This window comes from Cyprinus carpio, chromosome A17, assembly GCF_018340385.1.
Source record: "Cyprinus carpio isolate SPL01 chromosome A17, ASM1834038v1, whole genome shotgun sequence".
Lineage (NCBI taxonomy): Eukaryota > Metazoa > Chordata > Actinopteri > Cypriniformes > Cyprinidae > Cyprinus > Cyprinus carpio.
The window spans coordinates 10,067,197-10,089,957 of NC_056588.1; the positions used below are offsets into that span (position 1 = coordinate 10,067,197).

A 22,761-nucleotide genomic window follows, 5' to 3' on the forward strand; every position below is an offset into this window, starting at 1 on the left:
ATTTTTTTCCTTCTCTTCATAGAGATTGATGAGTGTCAAGTGAGACCTGATATCTGTGCTGCAGGAATCTGTTATAACACTGTTGACAGCTACAAGTGCATCTGTGATGACGGCTATAGAATAGACAGTGAGGGCATCACGTGTGTAGGTGAGAGTTCAAAGGTTAAACTACTAATACTGTAAATCTCTAAATCCATTACCATTACTAAGAACTGGCTCACTCTTTCATTCAGTACAGTGTATCTTTTGCTTATGTAATGCATCCATAAATCCATCATACATCCATTTGATATAGTTAGTCATTGACTAAATGGGCAGAGTTTGTGTGAACCTCTTAAAGGGATAGTTCACCCTAAAATGAAAACCCACATTAGAGCTTTTCACACTGCAATTAACCCCGGGTTATCATCATTCTAAATAACACTTTTAAACCCGGTAAAAAAAAAAAAACCTTTCACACCTGTAATTTGAAAGCATTGTTAGCACTGCTTTTTACCCGGGGTTATGACAACAGACAGCCCTGCAAGGCTCATGTCACGGTAACAGGAAACCAGGAAAAACAGCTGCGGTGAGAGAAAAGTTTGTCAAAAGACAGAAAGTGTGAAACGGAGACGATCCTTACAGTTTTGGTCAGAAAAGCCTTGTTGTTGCGTGGACGCTTGTAAAAACATGTAAACAGGTTACAGCCAATCAGAAACATATGTGGAACGTTAACCCAGGAAGTGGGTCTGTTAATGAATGCCATTTATGCGCTCAGAATGGGTTTTAGAATGCCACAGGGTTAACAATTTCAAGTGTGAAAAGCACTATTTAGTTCCAAACATGTATTACTTTCAAACTTTCTGTCTTCTGAGGAACACAAAAAGGTATTTTGAAAATGTTTATGTCCACACAGTGAACGCCAAAACAAAATCTTATTCTGTGTTCCACCAAAGAATGCAGAATTATCAATTTTGGGTGAAATTTCCATTTAAGAAAACATCATATTAGTCATCATAACATCTAAGGATCTAAAAATCAAAATAACCAAACATTTAGTGATTACAGTGATTGTTTCTATGTAGAAATAAAATAATAATTTGAAAAAAAAATGACCATTTATATATAATTTTACTCATTTTCACTTCATTTTTTTAGACCATTTTTAATCTATGCCTTACTCTATAAGACTTCTATGCTTCTAAATCCAGACGATGGCATCTCAGTAGATTATATGCTATGAAAACACTGGATTAAAATTGGAATTTGTGTCTTCTACGTCCTGCAAAGACAGATCCATTGATAACCTGATGATTATTTTTGACAGATGTCGACGAGTGTGCAGAGAGCCCAAGTCTGTGTGCTAATGGTCACTGTCAGAACACTCCAGGTGGATTCCTGTGTGCGTGTGAGCCTGGCTTCATGCCTAACGAGAAGAGCGACAGCTGCTCTGGTAATTACAAGACTGTCCCATATAAACACACCCATATGCACAAACTAACAGAGTAGGGTTCACAATGTTTGACTGGTACATAGATTTACTATTTAATTTCTTCAGCTCTTTCTTTTAAGAATCTTTTATTATCAATTAATTATTTTGTGGACATGTTAGAAAAGAAGAAACATGGCCTGTTTGGACATTTGAATGATTGTATTTTTCCTCGTGAGCCATTACCAGTCCTCTCCTCCACTTTCTTGGCTTTTATTTTGATCCAGACAGATCAGCACTCATATGAAGTCTGCTTTTGGTCTTGAACCGCAATGTGGTCATCTAAATACAAGCACAGCTCTGTCTCTTTCTCAACTCCAAACACATCCTGTGTGTGTCATTAGCTGGTTTTCAGGGTTTGCAGACGAGGTAGAAACCACCTCCCAGTGACACACTTTGAGGTTTGTGGAGGAAGAAGAGAGGTATTATCGTACCCTCAACCAAGTCACCCAAATACCTCATCACTGCTGCAGATGAGGAAATGATCACGGTACTTGAAAAACACGTCTTCTCATATTAGGAAATCCAGTTTACAAGATAACCGGAAACTTCTGCCCCGAGTTACTCATTACATCCATTTAAACTGATACGGCCAGCACATTGGTTTCTCTGGTTGACTGGTTTCTTTTAGTTTCATAGCAGTTACACATTTAGGAATGTGTCCCACCTTAATGCCGCAATTGGGAATTTGTTAAACTGCTATGGAATGGGGAGCGACAGCTCTTTAATGCAGTTGTTTGTTTGCTCAAGCCCAGTCTATGAGACAGAAATGATTTCTTTTTTGATCTAGGAGATTGATTTTACTCTTTGATTATGCATGATAATGACATTTTCTTTACTTTTTAGTAAAGACAACTTTTTATAAGCAAAAATGCAATCACAAGCCAGATTCACATTTACATCTCTCATTTGAGCACCTCAGTCTGCCCATAACACCGCTAAACCACAGCCTCCAGGCTTCTTTGTAAATTTGTGGTTATTGTATTCTAGTTCTAGATAGGTTGGAAATTTGTTATGGGAGCTTAAACCTCAATATGTGACCTTTTAAGTCAAAGAACATTGTAAAACATTGTTTTAAGTGTTGAAAATGTGTCCTTGTAAATACAGCTGTCTGCTTTAATGTAAAGCTCTTTAAAAATCTGTTGTGGTTGTGATTAGGTGATGTGTTTTCACACTAACTGCTTTAATGTAAAACATCCATTCAGTGTAGAGATGAAGTGTCTTTGGCAGCCGTTGGAAGCAGTAATTAAGGTGAATGGATGGTTGAACATGTAGAAGAAAAAAGGCATGTTGCCATCATATATCTCACATTTCAGAGTTAAGATGCTTTTCTTTGTGTAACTTCATTAATAAAGGTGTAGCAGAGAGATGGAGAACAAAATGAGCTTTCCTGCACCTAAATCGATTGTTTCCTGTTCTCCTCACAGTAGGGCACCAATAACACCTATCCATAACAACAGACCCTCCTATCAAACCTTCACAGTTGGCACAAGTAGACTGACCACTGGCTGCATGGATATCATGAATTCATATTTGATTTTGAATCAGTCTGTTCATTTCTGCTTGCGTCTATGTAGATATCGATGAATGTCAGGATGGGAGAGTGTGTCCGTCTGGTCTCTGCTATAACACTCTGGGCTCTTTCATGTGTTCTCCTTGTCCGGATGGGTTTGAAGGGAGAAATGGGCAATGTGTTGGTAAGAAGCCTTTTTTTTTGTTTTTATACAATGATATGTGTTTAGCACAGCTACTTTTTAGAAAAATTAGGGGGCCTTTATAAATGTGACCCATCTTCAGACGTACTGTGTGCGTGACCTTCTCTGTGCAGATATAAATGAGTGTTTGGATGAAAAAGTATGCGCTCATGGTCAGTGCTCCAATCGGGAGGGCTATTTCATTTGCAAGTGTGATGATGGGTTCTCGCTCACTCTTGATGGCAAGGCCTGCATAGGTACTCTCCATTCACAGTTCAGCAGCTTTTAGTATTTTTCAAAGATTTTTTTTTGTCTCTATCCTGTCTAACAAATGACAGATAAGCCTCTCCAACTTTTAAGTAATTTTTTTTTTTATTTTTTTTGTTTCGTTTTGTCTTGTCTTGTATATTTTTTTTCTTTTGTGTTTTGTTTTGGTTTTGTTTAATGCTTTTTTTGTTTTGTTTTTACTATTAGTTTAATTTTGTTAGTAAACCACTCAGCCTTTTACAAAGCATGGCCTTTGGCGTGAGTTATCAATGTGATTGTTAAACAATCAGGTTAAAATCATAAAATGCAAGTGAGCAAACTGCAATTTTTGTGTGTGTGTCAGACATTGACGAATGCCAGGATGACAGCGTGTGCATCCAAGGTCACTGTCAGAATACAGAGGGGTCGTTTATCTGCAATTGTGAGCCCGGCTTTATATTGTCGTCCACAGGAGACCAATGTAACGGTACGAGAGTGCATGTGTGTGTGATATGTAATCGTGTAATCATATTAAAGGCGTCTGGGATTGATTCTGTGTGCAATGTTGAAATATTCTGATGTTTACAGATGTGGACGAGTGTTTGGAGTTACCTCAGACCTGTGATAGTGTGGGACAGTGCATCAATATCTTGGGATCTTACCAGTGCCACTGCCCACAGGGATATAGACAAGTTAATGGCACCAGCTGCCACGGTGAGACAATTCATCTCACAAACACATACATACAGAGGCTGTGTTCTGGAATAGCATACTATCATACAACTCTAACAGTTTCTACAGTATGTATAATGTGCTTTTTGTGAATTTTCTGTGTTCTTAAAGCACCTGGATTCTTTCAGAATCCTGCTGAAAGAAACCCAGTGTTTAGCTTCTTTGTTGATTGGTTTTAGGATGTTTTTTGGGGACTTTTCAGCTGATAAGGACAGGAAACCAGCTGGCCGTCCAGCTAAAGTCCAACCTGCTAGGAGTCTAGCTGGACCAGCTTGGCTGGGTGATTCTGGGTGATCATCTTAAACCAACTAAGACCAGAAAACCAACTTAGACTGGTTGAATCAGGTTTTTACAGCAGGCAGCACACTGCTTGGAATACTGTTACTGATTTAACTGATTTCATCCCTCGAATCTTGTAGATGTTGATGAGTGTGAGGATGAGACACAGCTGTGCGTCCCCAATGGAAAGTGTTTGACACAGAGGGTTCGTTCCTGTGTGAATGTGATGCCGGCTTTGTGTCTACCAGGGATTCACCAGGCTGTGAGGGTACGTACACACATATTCTCTCATCGACGCATCCTGCTGTGGTTTGTCCTGATTCTCAGCAGTGCTTTGTTGATATTTATCTGATGTTTAGGCAAAATTAATCTGTTGCTTTACTGAAGCCCCAGTCTTTGGCAGCACGAGAGAGAGTGAAAGAAAGAAAGGGATTGTGTGTCTAATGGGTTTTACATATGAGCCAATGTTATTTTTCCTCTGGTGGGATGTGTGTATGTGCTCATGGGGCCCAGTGAGGTGCCAGAGTTGTTTTAAATGCCCCGTCCAGCAGTAAAATGGGGAGAAGGAAGCATTTGAGCTGAATGTCTAGACAAAGAAAATATATTACATAAAATGACCTACTCAAAACCTGTGTGTGCATGGGCTTTTTCAGATGTAGATGAATGTGTGGATGGCAGCAGATGTGTAAATGGTACCTGTTCAAACAAAGAGGGCTCATATATCTGCCAATGTGAAGTAGGCTACCGTCTGGAGCCAACCAATCAGACGTGCCAGGGTAAAAACCTAGAATCCAAAACAATTTTCTTTTTCCATCACCCTCCACCCAGAAGCTCTTTGTTTATTGGTTTATTAGTGTGCTGATCGGTTGGTTGTGTCGTCTGTCAGATATTGATGAGTGTGCTGACTTGGGGAAGTCTATTTGTGGGGTTTGGGCCTGTCACAAATACGGCTCTTACCGATGTGAGGTGCCCTGTCCACCTGGCCTTTACCGAGGCAACCACAGCGTCTGCATCCGTGAGTGCCCACGGGCACCAGCTTGAGCCGGGATGTCCCCACCTTAACTCCACCCAGCTCACATTGTTGTACTGCACATCTCCATGTTCTGCTTAAACATTTGCTAATTAACACTGCAGACTGCAATTATGTTTCCCATCAGACATACTCATACTCATTTCATCTACATATCTTTAATCAGGTACTGTTTTTGTTCATATACACAACTGTTTGACAAATTTGGGATCAGAAAGGTTTTTTTTTAGTTGTTGTTGAAAATAATACTTTGAATCAGAAGGAATGCATTTAATTGCTCAAAAGTGACAGTAAAGACATTGTAAGGTAACAAAGGATTTCTATATCAAATAAATGCAGTTCTGTTGAACTTTCTATTCATCAAAGAAAGCCTGGGTGGGGGGGGGCTGTATCATGGTTTCCACAAAAGTAGCACAACTGTTTTCAGCATTGATGATGAAAAATGTTTCTTGAGCAGCAAATCAGCATATTAGAATGATTTCTGAAGGCTCATGTGACACTGAAGACTGGTGCAGTGGCTGCTGAAAATTCAGCTTTGCCATCACAGAAATAAATTCCATAATAAAATATATTAAAATAGAAAACAGATATTTTATATTTAGTAATATTTCACAATATTACGGTTTTTACTGTATTTTTGATCAAATAAATTCAGCCTTGATGAGCATTCTTCTTTCAAGAATGTTAAAAATACCTTTTAAATAGTAGTGTATGTGATTTTTATTTTATCTCTACTGTTGTGTTTTTTCTTTCATCCATTCATCTCTGCCCAGATAAGCACACAAAGAGCTCTAACATCTCCCGCTTTCTGTATTATTGTCTCTCCCTCTCTGGTTTTAGATGTGGATGAGTGTTCTCTGAATGAGAATACCTGTGGAAGTCACGGTGTTTGTCAGAATACAATAGGCTCCTTCAGCTGCCAGTGCAACCCAGGATTCAAGGACTCCCAGGATGGGCAGGGCTGTGTGGGTACGTATTTTCCCTTCTTAGTTTCTGTTATTTTCATTCCACAATTTAAAAACAGACTCAGAATTGACAGTATTCAATGAATTATCACTAATAGAAACCTAACTTAAACCTGACAAGTGAGGTGTTGTCATTGCTTTTTGTTAAAGAGTTAATACAAAAATAAAAATTGTCATTATTTACAGTACTCACCTTCGTGTCATTTAAAACCTGCATGACTTTGATTTTCCCTTCTAACACAAATAGAAATATTCTACACTTCCACATACTTTTTGCAGTCAAACACAGTGTAGTATGAGAAAGGAAGGAATGATTTTCAGCAAATAATGATGTGTAATAGACTTAAATTGTGGTCTATTCCTCACAGAACGCTAATGTGTGACTTAAAAACACTTATAAATAGTACACAAGTTGTGTGGTGCACATTTTTGTCCTTTTTGGTGATCCGAATAAAAGTGTAGAATAAAACATTTTGTTTCTCATTTAGACCATGGATTAGACTGAAGTCTTCATCTCAGTCAAGGGTACATCATTTTAAACATATTTGTCAAAATACTATTCATTTATTTAGGTGTGAAGATTTTTTACTGGGAAAAAGTATTTAGTGCAACCATAAGAGGTCTAATCTCTATCTTGTCCACTTGGAGACAAAAATCCTGACAGGCAGGTAAACCAGAGCTGGGTTTGAAACCAAGGCCAGCACTCTCTGAGATTTTTTGCCACTTCCTCTCAGACAACATAAAAAAGATGGCAGACACTTTGCTAGAGCCATGATTGATGTGAGTGTTTAGTTTCTTCCAGTCTGAGGGTGGATGGCACATACCCTGGTAATGTTTAAAACAGTGACTGGCGTGAAACACATCAGTGGCCCCCACATTCACTCATAGACACATTAATACACTGACACAGAGTCAAGTCCTATTCAAGTGATGGAGCCACATGATTTTATGTGGCCTGGTGTTTGGAGGTCTGGAGTTGCTGGCTTTTTTAAAATAACACTGTGTTGTGGTGCAGCCCACCTTCTGAAAAAGAGTAAGAGCAGAGACTGAGGAAGTTTCATTATTTATTATATTTGTAGTGATGGGTGGTATGACTGCAGTCATAAATTATATGATAATTAAATGAGATAAAATACTTAAGAAATATTTATTTTAAGGTTAACGTTCTATTAAGGTTAAAAACAGTTGTGCAGCTTAATATTTGTGTGTAAACAAACAACCTCCATCATTTCTGGTTTCCCAAAGTAATAATGCACACAAATACACACAAACGCTAAAACACGCAGACCATGCATTCCTGTTTTCTTTCCACTTCTCTCTGTTTCTCTTTCTACCCTTATCTATTCTTCCATCTCCCTCCTCAGTTTCTGTTCTTACCACATCCCTTGCTCTTTCTTTTCCTCTCCTATCCCTTTGTACTCCAATTACCTAGAAAGACAAAGATCTCAGGCATAATGGAATGCTGCACGACAAGATTCCATCTACAATAAATGTTTCTTTATATAGTGAAAGGGAAAAAAAAATTGCAACACAACAAAAGTTTTTTTTTTTTTCATGTACCATTAGTGACAGAAATAGTTGAGAAACAAGCTAGATTCAAACCTGCATCATCCATGTGAGCACTTAAGTTTAATGTGTCTGTAACTTGTACATCCTCTAGGTTAGTGGTTTTCAATTCCAGTCCTCACGACCCCCCACTCTGCACATTTTGTATGAATCTCTTATCACTTCAGACGTTTGCTCTATTTGACCGTAAGTACCCTGCGAAGTGAACTTCACAGGATGTTCCGCCATGATTCTAGTTCAAATGGTATCGAAGCGTATATGTTCCATTCAAAGGGCATTAAAGTGTGTGAGACGTGAATTTAAATTCTATTTATTTACAGAGGTATATTATGTCACACTTCACACTTCTCTAGTAACTTTCATCTATCTGTAAAGATGCTGCAGGCAGTGGTGTAGTGCAAATCCATGAATGAATGTTCCGTAGTGAAGTAAACTTCAACATATTTCCTGTACTCAGGGAGTATAGGGAGCAAAGAACACTGTTCAGGGACCCTGTCAATTTGAACTCAGTTCATGCATGGCACTGTCTTCTAATGAGCTGGTTATCTGAATCAGGGGTGTTAAAAAAGAGAGACATGCAAAATATGCAGAGGTACACAAGGATTGGAATTGAGAACCACTGCTCTAGGTCAGCTTTCCTTGCCCTACACAGTAAACAAAAACAAATCACAGATCAAAAGTTATATGTCCTGTAGACATTTCTAAAGATCAGTTTTAGCCTATCTGTTCAATCCAGCTACTCTGTGTGTCTTGAACTATGTTTTAATGAAACAAAAGGATAACATCTAATCCCTTTCCAGAGACTGAACATCTTAACTCCCTGTGTACTTGGAAAAAAACAAAAGCATTAAAGCATTATGGAAAACTTATTCTGAATCAATTTCTTGGTTCCATTTGTTACTTACAAAAAGTAAATTACTTCTCGCTTTGTTGCCAGAATTCTTTATAAACGTAACAAAGAGTGTTTTTTCCTCTCCCCACACACAAACATGTATAAGTAAATTTACTTTTATTATTTTGAATAATTAAACCAGTTCATGTTTAATATTAACGTATGAATCAGTTCATACGTTCCCTGGGGATTGATGCTTAGATTGAAGCACTATAAGCTACAGGAGCTCAAGACCATGTTTCAAAGTTCATGAACCTTAAGTACATGAAACTGATTCATTTTGCCGAGTAGTTAAGGATTACCGTTCAGTTAGTGTGTCACATGTTGATTCTTTAGCCGCTCTGACAGTCAGTGAAGAATTTGTCAGACTGATTTAAACAGGTGATCTCTGTGTTTGTGAGTCTTTCTGAGTGAATCATTTAAAGATCCAGCTCATAAGAGCCATTTGATTGTGAATCAAAAATACACTCTATGTATGTTTTGCTTCTGAGTTTAGCCATCAGTGACTATGTAAAAGAAAGATGAACAAAAATAGATGATCTGATCACATTTAATTCAAACTCCAAACTCACAGTTAGAGTATAACTTATTTTGTTGTGATGCTGTATATTAAGCAGCGCTGCAGTAAGCACCTTCATAAAAAAAAGAACACTTTCAGGTGTAGAAAATGTTCCCGTCAAACCCTACTCTAATCTGGAGTGCATGGAAAAACCACTAGTATATATAAGTTCTTATGAGGTTGTATCTGTCTTTTACATTTTTCATCTGGCACTGACGTCCATTTTCAACTTTTTATCATTCCCTAGTGGTGCAGCACCCACACTGCTGCTGACTCCAGATGACCGTTTAACACTTACAGGCTCATTGACAAGCTGGGCCACCATCACTGAGAGGGTCTGGAGTGTGTACGTGTGTGTCTGGCAGGATGGCTCCATTAGAGAATTCAGAGTCTATTGCACATAAATGCTCTCCATACAAGTTGATTTATTGCATCCTTTTGTATGTGGTGCTCTGAGATGATTGATAAAAGCAAGAGAATGAGAGTCACAGATGTGTGAAGCACTGAAGAAAAGGGAAAGAACATATAGAAAGGAGGAGAGAGCCTTGTTGCAGGAAGTAGACACTTGCATTATAGTGCTATTTTGGTCGTCATAAATTCAAGCTGTCAGAGACAGTTGGCAGAAAAATGGGGCTGTTTTATTTACTGAAGTCAGCTGTGCACACAGTTTGTCATTGCTCTATGAGGTTCCCAAAAGCCACCGTTTTGATAAGGAAAATTAATGAAAACTCTGCAGAAGGCTCTGAGCCAATCAGGACAAAGCTATAGAAATGATAAACTATGACTAGATAGTGACCAATGTTTCACAAGCTTTAGAGTGCATGAGTTCACATAAGTTTGTGGTTGTAAAAAGTCTGGTCAGAAATCTGGTGAAACGGTGTCCTTCATGTTTCTGTAGTCTTTCTTTCTTTTTGTGATTACAAGCAATTTTTGTTCTTTTAAAATTATTGTTATTAATATATTTAATAAGTATCATACTTGTAGAAAATTTTTGTTATAGTTTTTATAACTTTTGTGATATATTTTTTGTGTGTTTAAGATGAAATGTTATTCATTTTTGTTAGGAACCTGATATGAGGTTTTTTCTCAGTGATCTTTTGCCTCTGAACTGAGGGAGTGAATTGAACTCAAGAAAAGTGAATGGATCATGAAGCAGTTAAACTCGGTTCATGTTTGAGTGAATTGTTGGTTTTTTATTTTTAGCTTGTGTTATTTTTAATTAATATTGTTCATGTTTGTGTGGTATTTTGTTTGAGTGAATTATTCCTTTTAAACTAGTAGCTTGTGGTATTCAGCAATACTATTGAACTGATTCTACAATACACTACACAACTTTTGCCATGATTTTCCAATTATTTACTGTCTGGAGAAGTTGACACTAGTTGCTGAAACTCAGAGCCAGTTTGCAGATTAGAGTTGACAGATTTCATAGAAATTTGTGTAGTGTATGATGGTCACAGACTCCAATTTTTTAGCTTCAGACTATGATTCCTCCAGTCATAGACTATCAACATGTTTGATATTTTGAGCCAATTTTAGAACTCATGTTGTTTTCATTTGTCACACATCTCCTAACAACAAGGCACACATTTCTGATGTTGTGATCGGAACAACTTTAAAGGGGAAGTCGTGCCTAGTGGTTGAGAGTTGACTAATAACCCTAAGGTTGTGGGTTCGAGTTCGGGCCGGCAATACCACGAGGTCCCCTTGAGCAAGGCTCCGAACCCCCCAACTGTCCCCGATACAGTGGTACTGCTCTGGGTGTGTGCCGGTGTGTAGTGCACTTTGGATTAAAATTTGAGTATGGGTCACCATACTTGGCTGTATGTCATCACTTATGGGTCACCATACTTGGCTGTATGTCATCTTCTGTATTTGATATTGTTGTGTTTCTGTTTTTATTCTATGTTTGTTGGCAAGTTTTTTTTCTATGTGTGTTATGAATTGTGTTTTTGTATTTTTTCTTGTTTTTTAAATTTTGTTTGTATTTTTTTTTTTATATGACTGTTACAAAAGCTAAACAATGACTCTTGTTTTTTTTTTTTTATAAACTGAACTACTATGATAAATGATAAACTGAACTGATTTAACAATGAACTGACCTTAGCTAAACTGTAAAGCTGCTTTGAAACAATCTGTGTTATATAAGGCGCTATATAGATAAAGGTGACTTGACTTGACAAATGTGACAAAACCTGACACAAAATAAACTTCTGCAGTTCATATTGTATCTTCAGTTCAATAATAAAACACGTTTTCTTGCCTGCAGATGTGAACGAGTGTGAGCTGCTCGTTAATGTGTGTGGTGAGGCCACCTGTGAGAATCGTGAAGGCACCTTCCTGTGTTTGTGTCCTGACGAGATGCAAGAATTTGATCCGATGTCTGGCAAATGCTTCTCTACACCACCAGGTAAAGTTGTAGCCTACTGTAAACCACACAATGTGATCGACCAATTTATTATCCTACAGAAATCCCACAAACAGTGCCCTAACCCAAACCTACAAGACCATTATGCCACAGATTACCTTTTATCTGGACAGATGACCCCTGTCCTCCTCTTACGAAACGATTCTGAAGCTCTTCACATTTTAATCTCAGCCATGGAGATCCTTTAGTGCAACAGGACAGTAACTTCATGTCATCAGGGTCCAGCTCTGAGTAGAACAGAGGGAGGCAAGGCATGATGAATGGGGGTTGTAAACGATCTGGCAGGAGAGAAATGAGATTCAGTCTGAGGATTACAGAGGGACCAGAGCACCATGGGCCCCAAAGCTCCCACGCTAAGATAAAAAAAAAAAAAACAATACAGAGAGATATAAAAGAAGACCTTTCAGAATGAGATAATTGCTTTTGAAAGTCTAGACAACTTTTAAAGATTTCCTGAATGGAATTGTGATATTTAGTTTTATTGCTAGGTTTCAATAGTCCACTTTAGACATTATACTATATATATATATACTCTCATTAGAGTATTAGTAGACTGTTAAGGTAAATATAATAAGTTGACATTCTTATTATTACTTCAGTCAGAAGAATGTGTGTTGGGGTTCATCAGAATAAAGCATTATCAGATATTAAGCAGACAGTCTACTAATTACTGGAAGTTGTCATGTAGTTGCATAGTTACTTACTGTATAGTTAGTCTGAAGTAAACTGTCAAAATATACAGTTTACTCTACTTTATTCTGTCCGCTCTTAGCATTTATTTGCATATGGCCAATGATGTGTTAGCAACATATTTACTAAATGAACTATGCCAATCAGGAAGAAAAAAAAAAAAAAGCACCAAATACAATTTACATGCTCCAATTCCAGGTCTTGCATTTTTTTTCAAAAGTTAAGTGATCTGGGACAGGTTTTGTTTACCACTTAAGAAGATCAGACGTAGTAGATGTACAAAATTGAAAATAGCTAAAGGTTTAAGGGATTGCACTGGCAATGTTTGGAATCAATTTGTTCCTCTAGTGTTGAAGAACATGGTGGAACTGGGAAATAAAATATTGATGATTGGATATGTTTGTGTACCGAGCGGTTGGCTACACACCAGCTGTGCCTGGAAGATCAAGTAACAGGAAGCATTTTCTTAGATCTTAGCCAATGCTTTTAGTTAAGAACTTTTGTCCAGATTCACCCACCTAATCCTCCTCCCCTCATAAAACCACACTGTCTTCTGAGTTTAAACATTATTTTTTGTTTTTACAAGAAGAACCCTGGTATCTCTTACCAGAGCTGTAAATCATGCTTTTTACATATAAGAACAGTAGTAGAGCACCATAAAACTAGAATCACAATAGTTTGGACTATGACTTATATGGAAATAATAAAAAGGAGCTCTCAGTAACTGAAAAGCCAAGGCTGAACTGTAAAACTGCTCTCTGATGTCATGCACAGTTTCTGCTGTGTTCCTGATCTTGGTTTTTTAGGTGTTCTGTTCTGTGGGTTACTGTATTGCAGTGAAAAGTTTCATTTATTCATTGATTTTTTTTTTCCCTCCCAGTCCTTTGTTTTTCTGTTTGTGTTGTTGCTTTGTGACAAAACATGATTGAACGTTCATATCGGAATACTTTAAAAGGACGAAATAACCAGTCTGACTTATCTGTGTTGTGTTGTTGTTGTACTCCACAGTCACACCTGTGGAGAGGAAAGAGTGTTACTTCAACTTGAATGATGAGAACCTGTGTGATAATGTGCTGGCCAGCAGCATGACTAAAGAGGAGTGCTGCTGTACACTAGGAGCCGGCTGGGGGGACAACTGTGAGGTCCATCCCTGCCCCATGCCGGGAACAGGTACTCAGTTACATTACACACAACAGCAATCTAAAAAGTACAGTACAAAGAACTAGAAGAACACTTTTGTATAGCGATTAAGACAACATGGATCATTCAGTCAGAGTGTTGAACTTGAGGATAGTGAATGAATCATTCTTTTGAGATGATTCTTTGCAGTGAATCAGTTGACCAGGTTCATTTTAGGTAAACTATTACTTTTAAACTTCAAACAGAATAGAATTTTCCCCATTTTAACACTTGAAAAAACAAAGTGGTGGTGGTGAAATCAAAAAGATAGGCTCAAATTTTCAACTGAAAGTAGGAACTATTTAGGCAACATGCATCGAGTTAGTGAGTTGAACTTGAGGAATTATTCATTCTTTTAAAGTGATTATTTGCAGCAAATCAATTTACCTGGTTCATTTTAGGTAAACTATTAATTTTAAACTGGAAGTTGAACATAGTTTTTCTTGTTTTACCACTCTTATGTTGGGGAACTTAAAAGGATAAGCCCAAATTAAAGCTGCAAGCACCATTGAAAGGGCCCTCGCACATGGAGCCACCTCCATGTATGTATATTTGAGTTGGTGTAAAACATGACATTTCCTTTTACCAAAAGGTGGCACTATAATTAGAACTGAATATTGGCCTTTAGATGTCTTCAGGCCAGGGCTCTTACCAAACATGTGCAGATCGGACATTACATGTTTAAGTTAGTGTAAACAAGTAATTTCCTGTTGCCAGGAGGTGATGCTATGATTATCAATCAATATTGGCCTTAAGATATGTTCAGGCCAGGAGACTTATCAAATGAGTGAACATTTGGGGAAGGTCGGACATTGTATGGCTGATTTGCAACAGCTTCCTTTTCCATGCTGAAACATCGAACTTTGTCAGGCCGCCACGGACACGCCCTTTAATGAAAACTCAAGATCTTCGCTATTTAACATAACAAAGGCCTTTAGATTCGACTGACCAAATACAATGTTGATGTCTTTTAATCCCTAGGAGGTAGGGCTGTCCTTGTCTAAGGATTTTTCTGGTCGACTAGTAGTCGTTCATTTGAAGCATTAGTCTACTAATGTTACGTTTATTAATAAACCATTTAAATTATAATAATTAGACTTTTATTGCCTACATAGCCTAATAAGCGCTAAAACTTAACATCACAAAGGGCTTTAGATTAGACTGACCAAATTTGGTATTGATCTGATTAAATCCCTAGGAGGACTTTGTTAAAATACAATGCCTGAAAATGGCAAAAATGGCACAAAATTTTCTGAGAAAATGCAAAATAACTGACTTCCTGTTGGGTTTCAGATTTTGCTCCAAGAGACGTTTTTGTAAGTATTGGTGTGTTACATGTTTAAACCAAATTTCATACATGTACTTGAAACGTAGTTCGAGGGGCACTTAGTTGAATGTGTATAGGTGGCACTGTCTAGCCATTTTGCCACACCCACTTCTGAAACCCATATCAAACGAACATTTTTGCCACTTCTGGCACGTGTGCAAAATTTCCTGAGTTTTCGAGCATGTTTAGGCCCTCAAAAATGTGATTTATTTTGAAGGAGAAGAAGAAGAAAGGGAGCAATTCCAGTAAGGTCCTCGCACCGCGGTGCTCGGGCCCTAATTAGAGAAATGCATCTCAAAGTAGGAAAAAGTAAGTAAAGAGACACCGAAAAGATTTAAACCTATTATAATTTAAAACTTTAATGATTCCTATGACATTTTTACCTTCAAATCTCCCTACAAAATGGTTGAAGAGGACGTGTCCTGAAGGGAAGTCCATGTTGTATTGCACGTTAATTCTTATGAATCTGTCTCTGCTCATTTCTTAATTTCAGACAGGCAGATCAAATAGGACTGTAGATTGTGGAAAGGTTCAATGCGAAACAATATCCACCTTCCTGCAAACGATGCCTGACGAAAGGTGTTCAATACATGTGGAAGCTTGTCTGTTCTATAATGATCTTAATGACTGGGAATCTGCACAGACAAACAAATTTCATTAGTAGAGCATGTCTGGACCTTATATAAATGATAAACAGTGACTCTCATATTTATTTTGCTTTACCAAGCCATAACTACAAATCTATCTGTAACTTTCCATATTTCTAATAATCACCATTCTTAAAATAAATACAGCAGACGGTTTCCTGTATTAACTACTGACACTGTTTTATGCAGATCAGTTCTCACAGATGTGTCCAGCAGGCCGGGGTTACATTCCTCCTGGAGATCCTATGATTCCTACAACCAGCTTAGCAGAAAGTTTCAAAGGTATCAGTGTGCCTGTGTACTTTTATAGGGATATTTCATCATTTGCATGTTGTTCCAAAAACCTGAATGACTGACTGACCTCTGTGGAACACAAAGAAGGTTTTTGTCCATGCAATGAAAGTCAGTGGGGTCCAAAACAACACAGGACCCCAATGACATTCATTGTACGGACAAAAAAATTATGACATTGATTTAATTTTTAGATGAACTGTCCCTTTAATGTCAGGTTGTTTACGTGTGCTTTTGTGCATTTTTGTGCTTATATGTTTGAGCATTAATGTTCCTTGCACTTTTACCCCCCTGTTTTATACATATTTTTGACTTTTTAATGTGTGGAGGCATCCGCAGACATCGCTTAGCATCTGACCTACATATGCTGAAACACACACACACACACACTCAGCAGCCTGCTTCCCAGTGTGGGGAAACCTCAGTCACAGGGCCAGTCTGATGCACTGATTTAATTTATGAATGCAGCGAGAGTGTGGTTTCTCTCTGGCTGGTGGCAGCACGAGTGAATGCGATGTGGTTGGGATGTGTGTGTGTCGGCATACATTTGAATGGAATGCTTATGGATGGTAAAGATATTTCCTCCCTGTCAGACTCCAGTCAAATGACATTTCTGCATGTATCAGATCCCCAAATAAGAACACTAACCAGAACAACGCATCCAGATGCATGCTGATCTGTACTTTAGGTGTTGTCCAGGGTTTCAGATTTATATTGACCAGTCTGTTTGTTCAATGATGAAATAATGAAAATGTGTTGGTGTATGTGATTTGCAGACGCAGATGAATGCAAACTTTTTGAAAATGAGATCTGCAAAGACGGCTTTTGTCTCAATACCCATGGTGGGTATGAGTGTTACTGCAAGGCCGGACTCTACTATGATGAGAGCAAACTGCAGTGTGTTGGTAAGGTCCCAAATCACAATTTGCATGCAATCTCCAAACAACTGTGGATTTCTATGTATCATGTCTTTTTTTCTTAAAGGGATAGTTCATGACAATTAACCTCATGTTGTTCCAAAGTCTTCTGCAGGGCACAAAAGAAGTTTGTAATTTCTAACCATCTGTGGATTTTTAAATAACTTATTTTGTGTTTCACAAAAGAAAGAAAGTCTAACATGTTTAGAGTAACATAATGATGAAAAAGGTTTTTAGACTGATGAAGTTATATGTGATCAGATCAGTTTTTTTTTTCAGTCTATTTCGTGCCCACATTTATTGTTATAGTAACAAGGTAAACTTGATTCATTATGGTTCACTATGCAGTCTTTTCAAATTCTGTATGACTTACTTTCTTCTGTGGAACATTAAATAAGAAAAATTGAGAAATGCCTCAGTATTTTTTTTTTCATAGAATATACTGTAAGTCAGTGTTCATAAAATGTAAAACAGTTTGGTTACCAATATTCTTATAAATATCTTCTTTTATGTTCCACAAAGGAAAGAAAGTCATACAGTTTTGAAACAACATGAGGGTGAGTAAATGATGAACTATTCATTTAGCATCCTGTCACATGACTGAACGAATCATTCAGAGTAAAACACATTAACGAAAAAAATCTATTTTTCATGGGATTTCAAACCATGTAAAAGGTGTTTTGGATTTTTTTGGACTACCTTGGTAAAACAGGTTTTTGCTACCTGTTTTACCAAGGTGTTTACACATATGCACAAATAATACACTGAAATACACAAAATGTAAATTATATTTGAATATTATATTCTAATGTTTCTCATTGTGTACTATATGTGCGTATCACTGCTCTATTCTCAGATATACACAGATTAAAGTAGCTTGATGCAGTTTAATGAAATATTTTAGAAGGCAGTATTCAGAAACATAAAAAGTTACATGAAAGGGTTTTATTTTAGTCTAAATATTCTTAGAAAGGTTAGAAAGTAATCTTAGAAGGGGTTGTTATTTATAACATCCTGTCTTAGCCATTTATTGCTTGTGATGTTTGGCCTTGAATTGTCACTGTGTTCTTTTGTCGGTTTGGAATGACGGGCTTGTGTGTGTTTTTGTGTGGGTGCATGCGAGTTTACAGGCCGAATAGATAGTGTGTGTGTGTAAGTGTTGGCCTAGTTGGGTTCACCGTAACGCCAACACATTTAAATTGGATTTAAATTTAAGTTTTAAACCTCCTGCAGCTGGTGGCTCGTGGCTTGCGGACATATTATGCATGCCGCGTGATAGCAGGGTATATGTGTGTAAGCTTGGGTCAAAGGGCTACATCTTGCAACCAGTCAGGGCGGCACAGCCGTTATGATCCAGGCCGCAGCTCCATGGTGCACCGCAGGCTGTCTGCCTGCCTAAACACACACTCACACAAACCACAGACCCACGGCAATGGAGTCTCGCCCGGCCACACTGCCTTAAAAGCTGCCACACCCGACTGCCTCACTCACACACACACACATATATTCAGTGTAGCCACAATCATTTGACTTCCTACACCCACACTGACACACACACATATGAACACCCATTCACTCTCCAAACTCAATTATGCATTTTCACACAAACACACACACACACACACACATTTACAAATATGTCTCTCTGGTTTCTACATGTGTCAGCCGCAAACTTTACATACACACTGTGGGCTGACACACTGTGGGCTGATCTGATTTTATGTAAACAAACACACACTAAGTACGTTTAAATTCAATTTAGTTGGACTAAAGCCATTGTTAATTTGCAAAATTTGCCACTTTAGGTCTGGTTGCGGTCTCCTTATCAGTTTGGTTTTCGTTAACTAAAACTAAAATGAAAATCAAACTATTAAAATCAGTTTTGTAATTGAAGTAAAGCTAAAATAACATAAAATATAAATATTAGATGAGAAGCTTAAATGAAAATTACAAATATCACCAACTAACTGAAATAAGCTGAAGTACTAATATAACTAAAACTAAATCTAATAACTAATAAAAATGCAAAAGCACATAACAAAATTACTCAAATGTAAACTAAAATTAAAATAAAAACTGAAAATCGAAAAAATTATGTTTCTAAAGAATTTTTTTTTATATTGCAAATTGCTGAATGGTGAATGCTGGTGAAACTGTTGTTCTTTTGGCAACTTGAACTTGCTCATTGAGTCTGTTTATTTTCTGTTTCTCTCTCTGTCTCTGTACTCTGCAGACACTGATGAATGTGTGGATGAATCGAACTGTATAGATGGTAAATGTATGAACACATATGGGTCATATCAGTGTTTCTGCACTCCGCCCATGGTTCTCGCACCTGACAGCGCACACTGCATTTTGCCCACCATGGCAGGTAAAGTATTACAGCAGTACCTAAGTACTATGTACCTGAAAGCCCTACACCTCATTGCCAGATCCCTGTTCTTTAAAGCACTTCACTCCAAAAACCCACTAAAAAAACACTTTAAAACTCACACCCTAAACTCTAAATCCCATTGTCTAAATCAGTGTTTCCCAATCCTGGAGGCCCTCAGCACTTCAAATTTTGGATGTCTCCTTTACCTAGAACACCTTATTCATCTCATAAGATCATTGCTCAAGTTCTCCATGAACTGAATCAAGTGTGTCAGATTAGTAACACACCTAAAATCTGCATTGTTGGGGTTCCTCAAGGAGCTGGGTTGAGAAACAATGCTCTAAATCTTTTAATCTAAACCCTACATTCTCTTAAACCTACATTCTCTCCTCTAAAACCCTGTGTTTTACATTTAAAACATTACAGACTAAATGTTACACCCCTCAATACGCTATAATCTACCTTGATCATTATTTGATCATCTCTGACCTATACTGCTTGTCAGTTCCAAATAGTGTCATACTGCCATCTAGAGGGTGGACAGAACAAGCAGTTCTACACATGGAAGTTTTGATACTGATTTTTTTTCTTAACTAGCATATTTCAGTATTCTGTCATTTTCATTTAGTTGACACTTACTCACCACTTGAAATGTTCATTTACTGTGTTTGTGTTTTTACAGAACAAAGAGAAACTGATGTGTACTCTGGTATTTGCTGGGATACTGTGACGGAAAGGCTGACCTGCACAAAGCCCATTGCCAACCTACAGACCACATTCACAGAGTGCTGCTGTTTATACGGAGAGGCCTGGGGCATGGATTGTGCTCTCTGCCCCCAGAAAAACACAGGTATAAATACACAACTACACATCAAAACATAAAGAAAAATCTGGAGCAACATATCAGCTTTTAAAGAAACCTTCTTTCTCTCCTTATGGAAACATAATCTGTTTGGTATTGCAAGTAGTTTTTAGGGATACAGTTTTATCTCCAAAGTTAATTTGTATATATAATACCTCAAGACATGCCTGTTCTTTCTTAAAATATTCTAGACCTACCGCACAGATCTGGCTGCCCTGTAATTATATACTTGCACAATTTGTGAGACACAAAGAACCTGCAAACACAAAAACAAACAAAAAAGATCAAAACAAAACACTTTTTTTTATTCTCATCCAGATGCCTATGCCACTATGTGTAATATTCGTCAGATTGGTGGTCCCCGTCAGCCGTATGGTCAGGATGCATTGGTCGCTGGCCCAGTTATTGAATACGGCCCTGAATATGACTCTCGATCTATGAACCCTGACGGTACGCTACCCCTCTATGAAGATTACGAAGAACCAAGAAGTGAGTACAAATTTACACCTTAAAGAAATAGTTGAAATTATTATTGTTTATTACTCGTATTCATGTTTTCAAAACCTCTCTTTCTCAGATCCATATGATGCATTTGAAGGACTGCGAGCAGAGGAATGCGGTGTGCTGAACGGATGTGAGAATGGACGGTGTGTGCGGGTGCAGGAGGGATACACCTGCGACTGCTTCGATGGTTACACACTCGACATGTCCCGCATGGCCTGCGTGGGTGAGCAACAGAGTATCACATGAAGGGATCAGCCTGGGTGGGATTAGCTCAGGTTTACATTTCAGTTTGTTTCAACTCTAAAGAATTCTTTTTATTTAATAATTAAGTGCTGTTGAGTGCAAATATCCATAAATCAACAAGTATCTGAGCTTCAGGATAAATCAAATAAAAATGAGTTAAAAGAAAAAAATCATAATTAGTATATAGAGCTATTTTATATGTGATTTGATTTATTTTGCGTATGTTATTAGGGCATAAAACCTCTAAAGGTAGGAAGTGATTCAAAACCTTGTCTGTAATTTAACTTCAAAATTCTGGGTGTGTTTTTTTTTTTACTTTGCCACGGATTGTGATTATCATGACTAATCTCCTGAAATGAGGCATGACTGAGCAGACGATATACGCCCAGGCACAGAGTGGCTATTAGGGTTTGAAACGAGAAATGGTTCTTATTCAGAACCAGTATCAATTTTTCTTTTTATAATAGAAGCAAATGACATTTGGTCATGTTAACGGTTCTTACACATGGATTTGTCCACCAACATACTATACTAAAATAGTTTGACAGAGTTCTTAGCAGTAGGCTTATTCAGTGACACCGCAACACTGTTACAGAATCAACAGCGTGAAACAGACACTTGAGACCAGTGTAGTCCAATTCTCGAACAAATCACTTTGATTTTTTTGTCAATCTAAACAAACTGTGCAGCCTAAGCAGTTGAATTTATGAGTCATGTTTTTTTTTTTAAAGCTAGTGTAAATTCCCGTTCCCAAATGAGTGACTCTACAAGTTGGTTACTTTTAGTCAATCAAAAACATTCGACCAGTGAATTCCAATTGTCAAACTAATAACTCTTTTGGATGGTTCTTTTTAGTGAATCAAAAACATTGTGTAACCAGTGTTATCTGATTCCCAAATTAATGACTCATCTTTTTTTTTTTTTTTTTTTTTTTGTGAAACAAAAACCATAATGCTTATATCAGTGTACAGTATTTTCAGACTGGTTTATATGACAACCTGTAAAGAGTTTGTCGAGTAGTATTTTATAAAAATGAATGAATGAAATGTTACCACATTTTTGTTTTAGTGTCGTTGTTTAATTCCAATTATTGGGTTGCACTTATGCCTAAAAAGACACTAATAAGTCAATAAAAAGAGTGCACATTGTGCTTTAGCAAAGAAATTACTGTATCTGGTAAAATAATCATTATTCAAATTGTTAAGGGTAAAGCTGTGTCCCAAACAACACGCATGTAACGAAACTATCTACTTTCTGACACTGTTTGTTTTGTGTTCCAGATATCAATGAATGCTCAGAGCTGAACACAAAGATGTCTCTTTGCAAGAACGGCAAGTGCATCAACACGGAAGGCTCGTATAAGTGTGTGTGTCTGCCAGGGTTTGTCCACTCCGCCCAGCACAACTACTGTGTGCCCCAAAGACAGAATGCAACCAGCACGAGCACGAAGTGACCAGCAGGGGGCAGAAGATATACTAAAAACACTCTTATTTAATCAAGGCCCATATACTATGCACTGTATAGGACAAACACTCAAAAACAAACCTAGAAAAAAAATCCTACTTGAGATGAAGAGTTTAATGTGCTATCTTATGGTGTCTATGAGAGAATTGTATAAAATATTTGTTTTTTTGGTCTACGCAAGTTTATTATTTTGACTGTATTATGAAGCAGAAATACTTTTTAGGTGTGAACATAGCAGAGGTGATATTTCAGCAAACTGACAAACCCTATGACCTTAAGCTGGGGGACTGCTTTATTTTACCCAGTCAGAGACATCGAGCGTGTGGATATTTTACTAATGCAAAAGCCAGACTCTCTCCTTATTTTTATTTTATTCTGTGTCTTTGTATTAATTACATACACCA

The 22,761-nt window shown here is 37.6% G+C and overlaps 1 protein-coding gene across 1 annotated transcript in view; it reads left to right on the forward strand.

Moving 5' to 3' along the window:
- LOC109070464 (latent-transforming growth factor beta-binding protein 1) overlaps window positions 1-22,407 on the forward strand; it is a 72,627-nt gene extending 50,220 nt beyond the window's left edge. Inside the window, 20 exon segments of the mRNA XM_042773960.1 lie at window positions 23-148; window positions 1,307-1,432; window positions 3,046-3,165; window positions 3,297-3,419; window positions 3,773-3,895; window positions 3,997-4,122; window positions 4,560-4,610; window positions 4,613-4,687; window positions 5,073-5,195; window positions 5,306-5,434; window positions 6,290-6,418; window positions 11,701-11,841; window positions 13,558-13,719; window positions 15,892-15,984; window positions 16,770-16,898; window positions 19,144-19,281; window positions 19,967-20,134; window positions 20,465-20,635; window positions 20,724-20,873; window positions 22,174-22,407. Of these exon segments, the coding sequence (XP_042629894.1) occupies window positions 23-148; window positions 1,307-1,432; window positions 3,046-3,165; window positions 3,297-3,419; window positions 3,773-3,895; window positions 3,997-4,122; window positions 4,560-4,610; window positions 4,613-4,687; window positions 5,073-5,195; window positions 5,306-5,434; window positions 6,290-6,418; window positions 11,701-11,841; window positions 13,558-13,719; window positions 15,892-15,984; window positions 16,770-16,898; window positions 19,144-19,281; window positions 19,967-20,134; window positions 20,465-20,635; window positions 20,724-20,873; window positions 22,174-22,346 (2,576 nt within the window). The 3' untranslated portion in view covers window positions 22,347-22,407.
- Window positions 22,408-22,761: the final 354 nt, after the last annotated feature.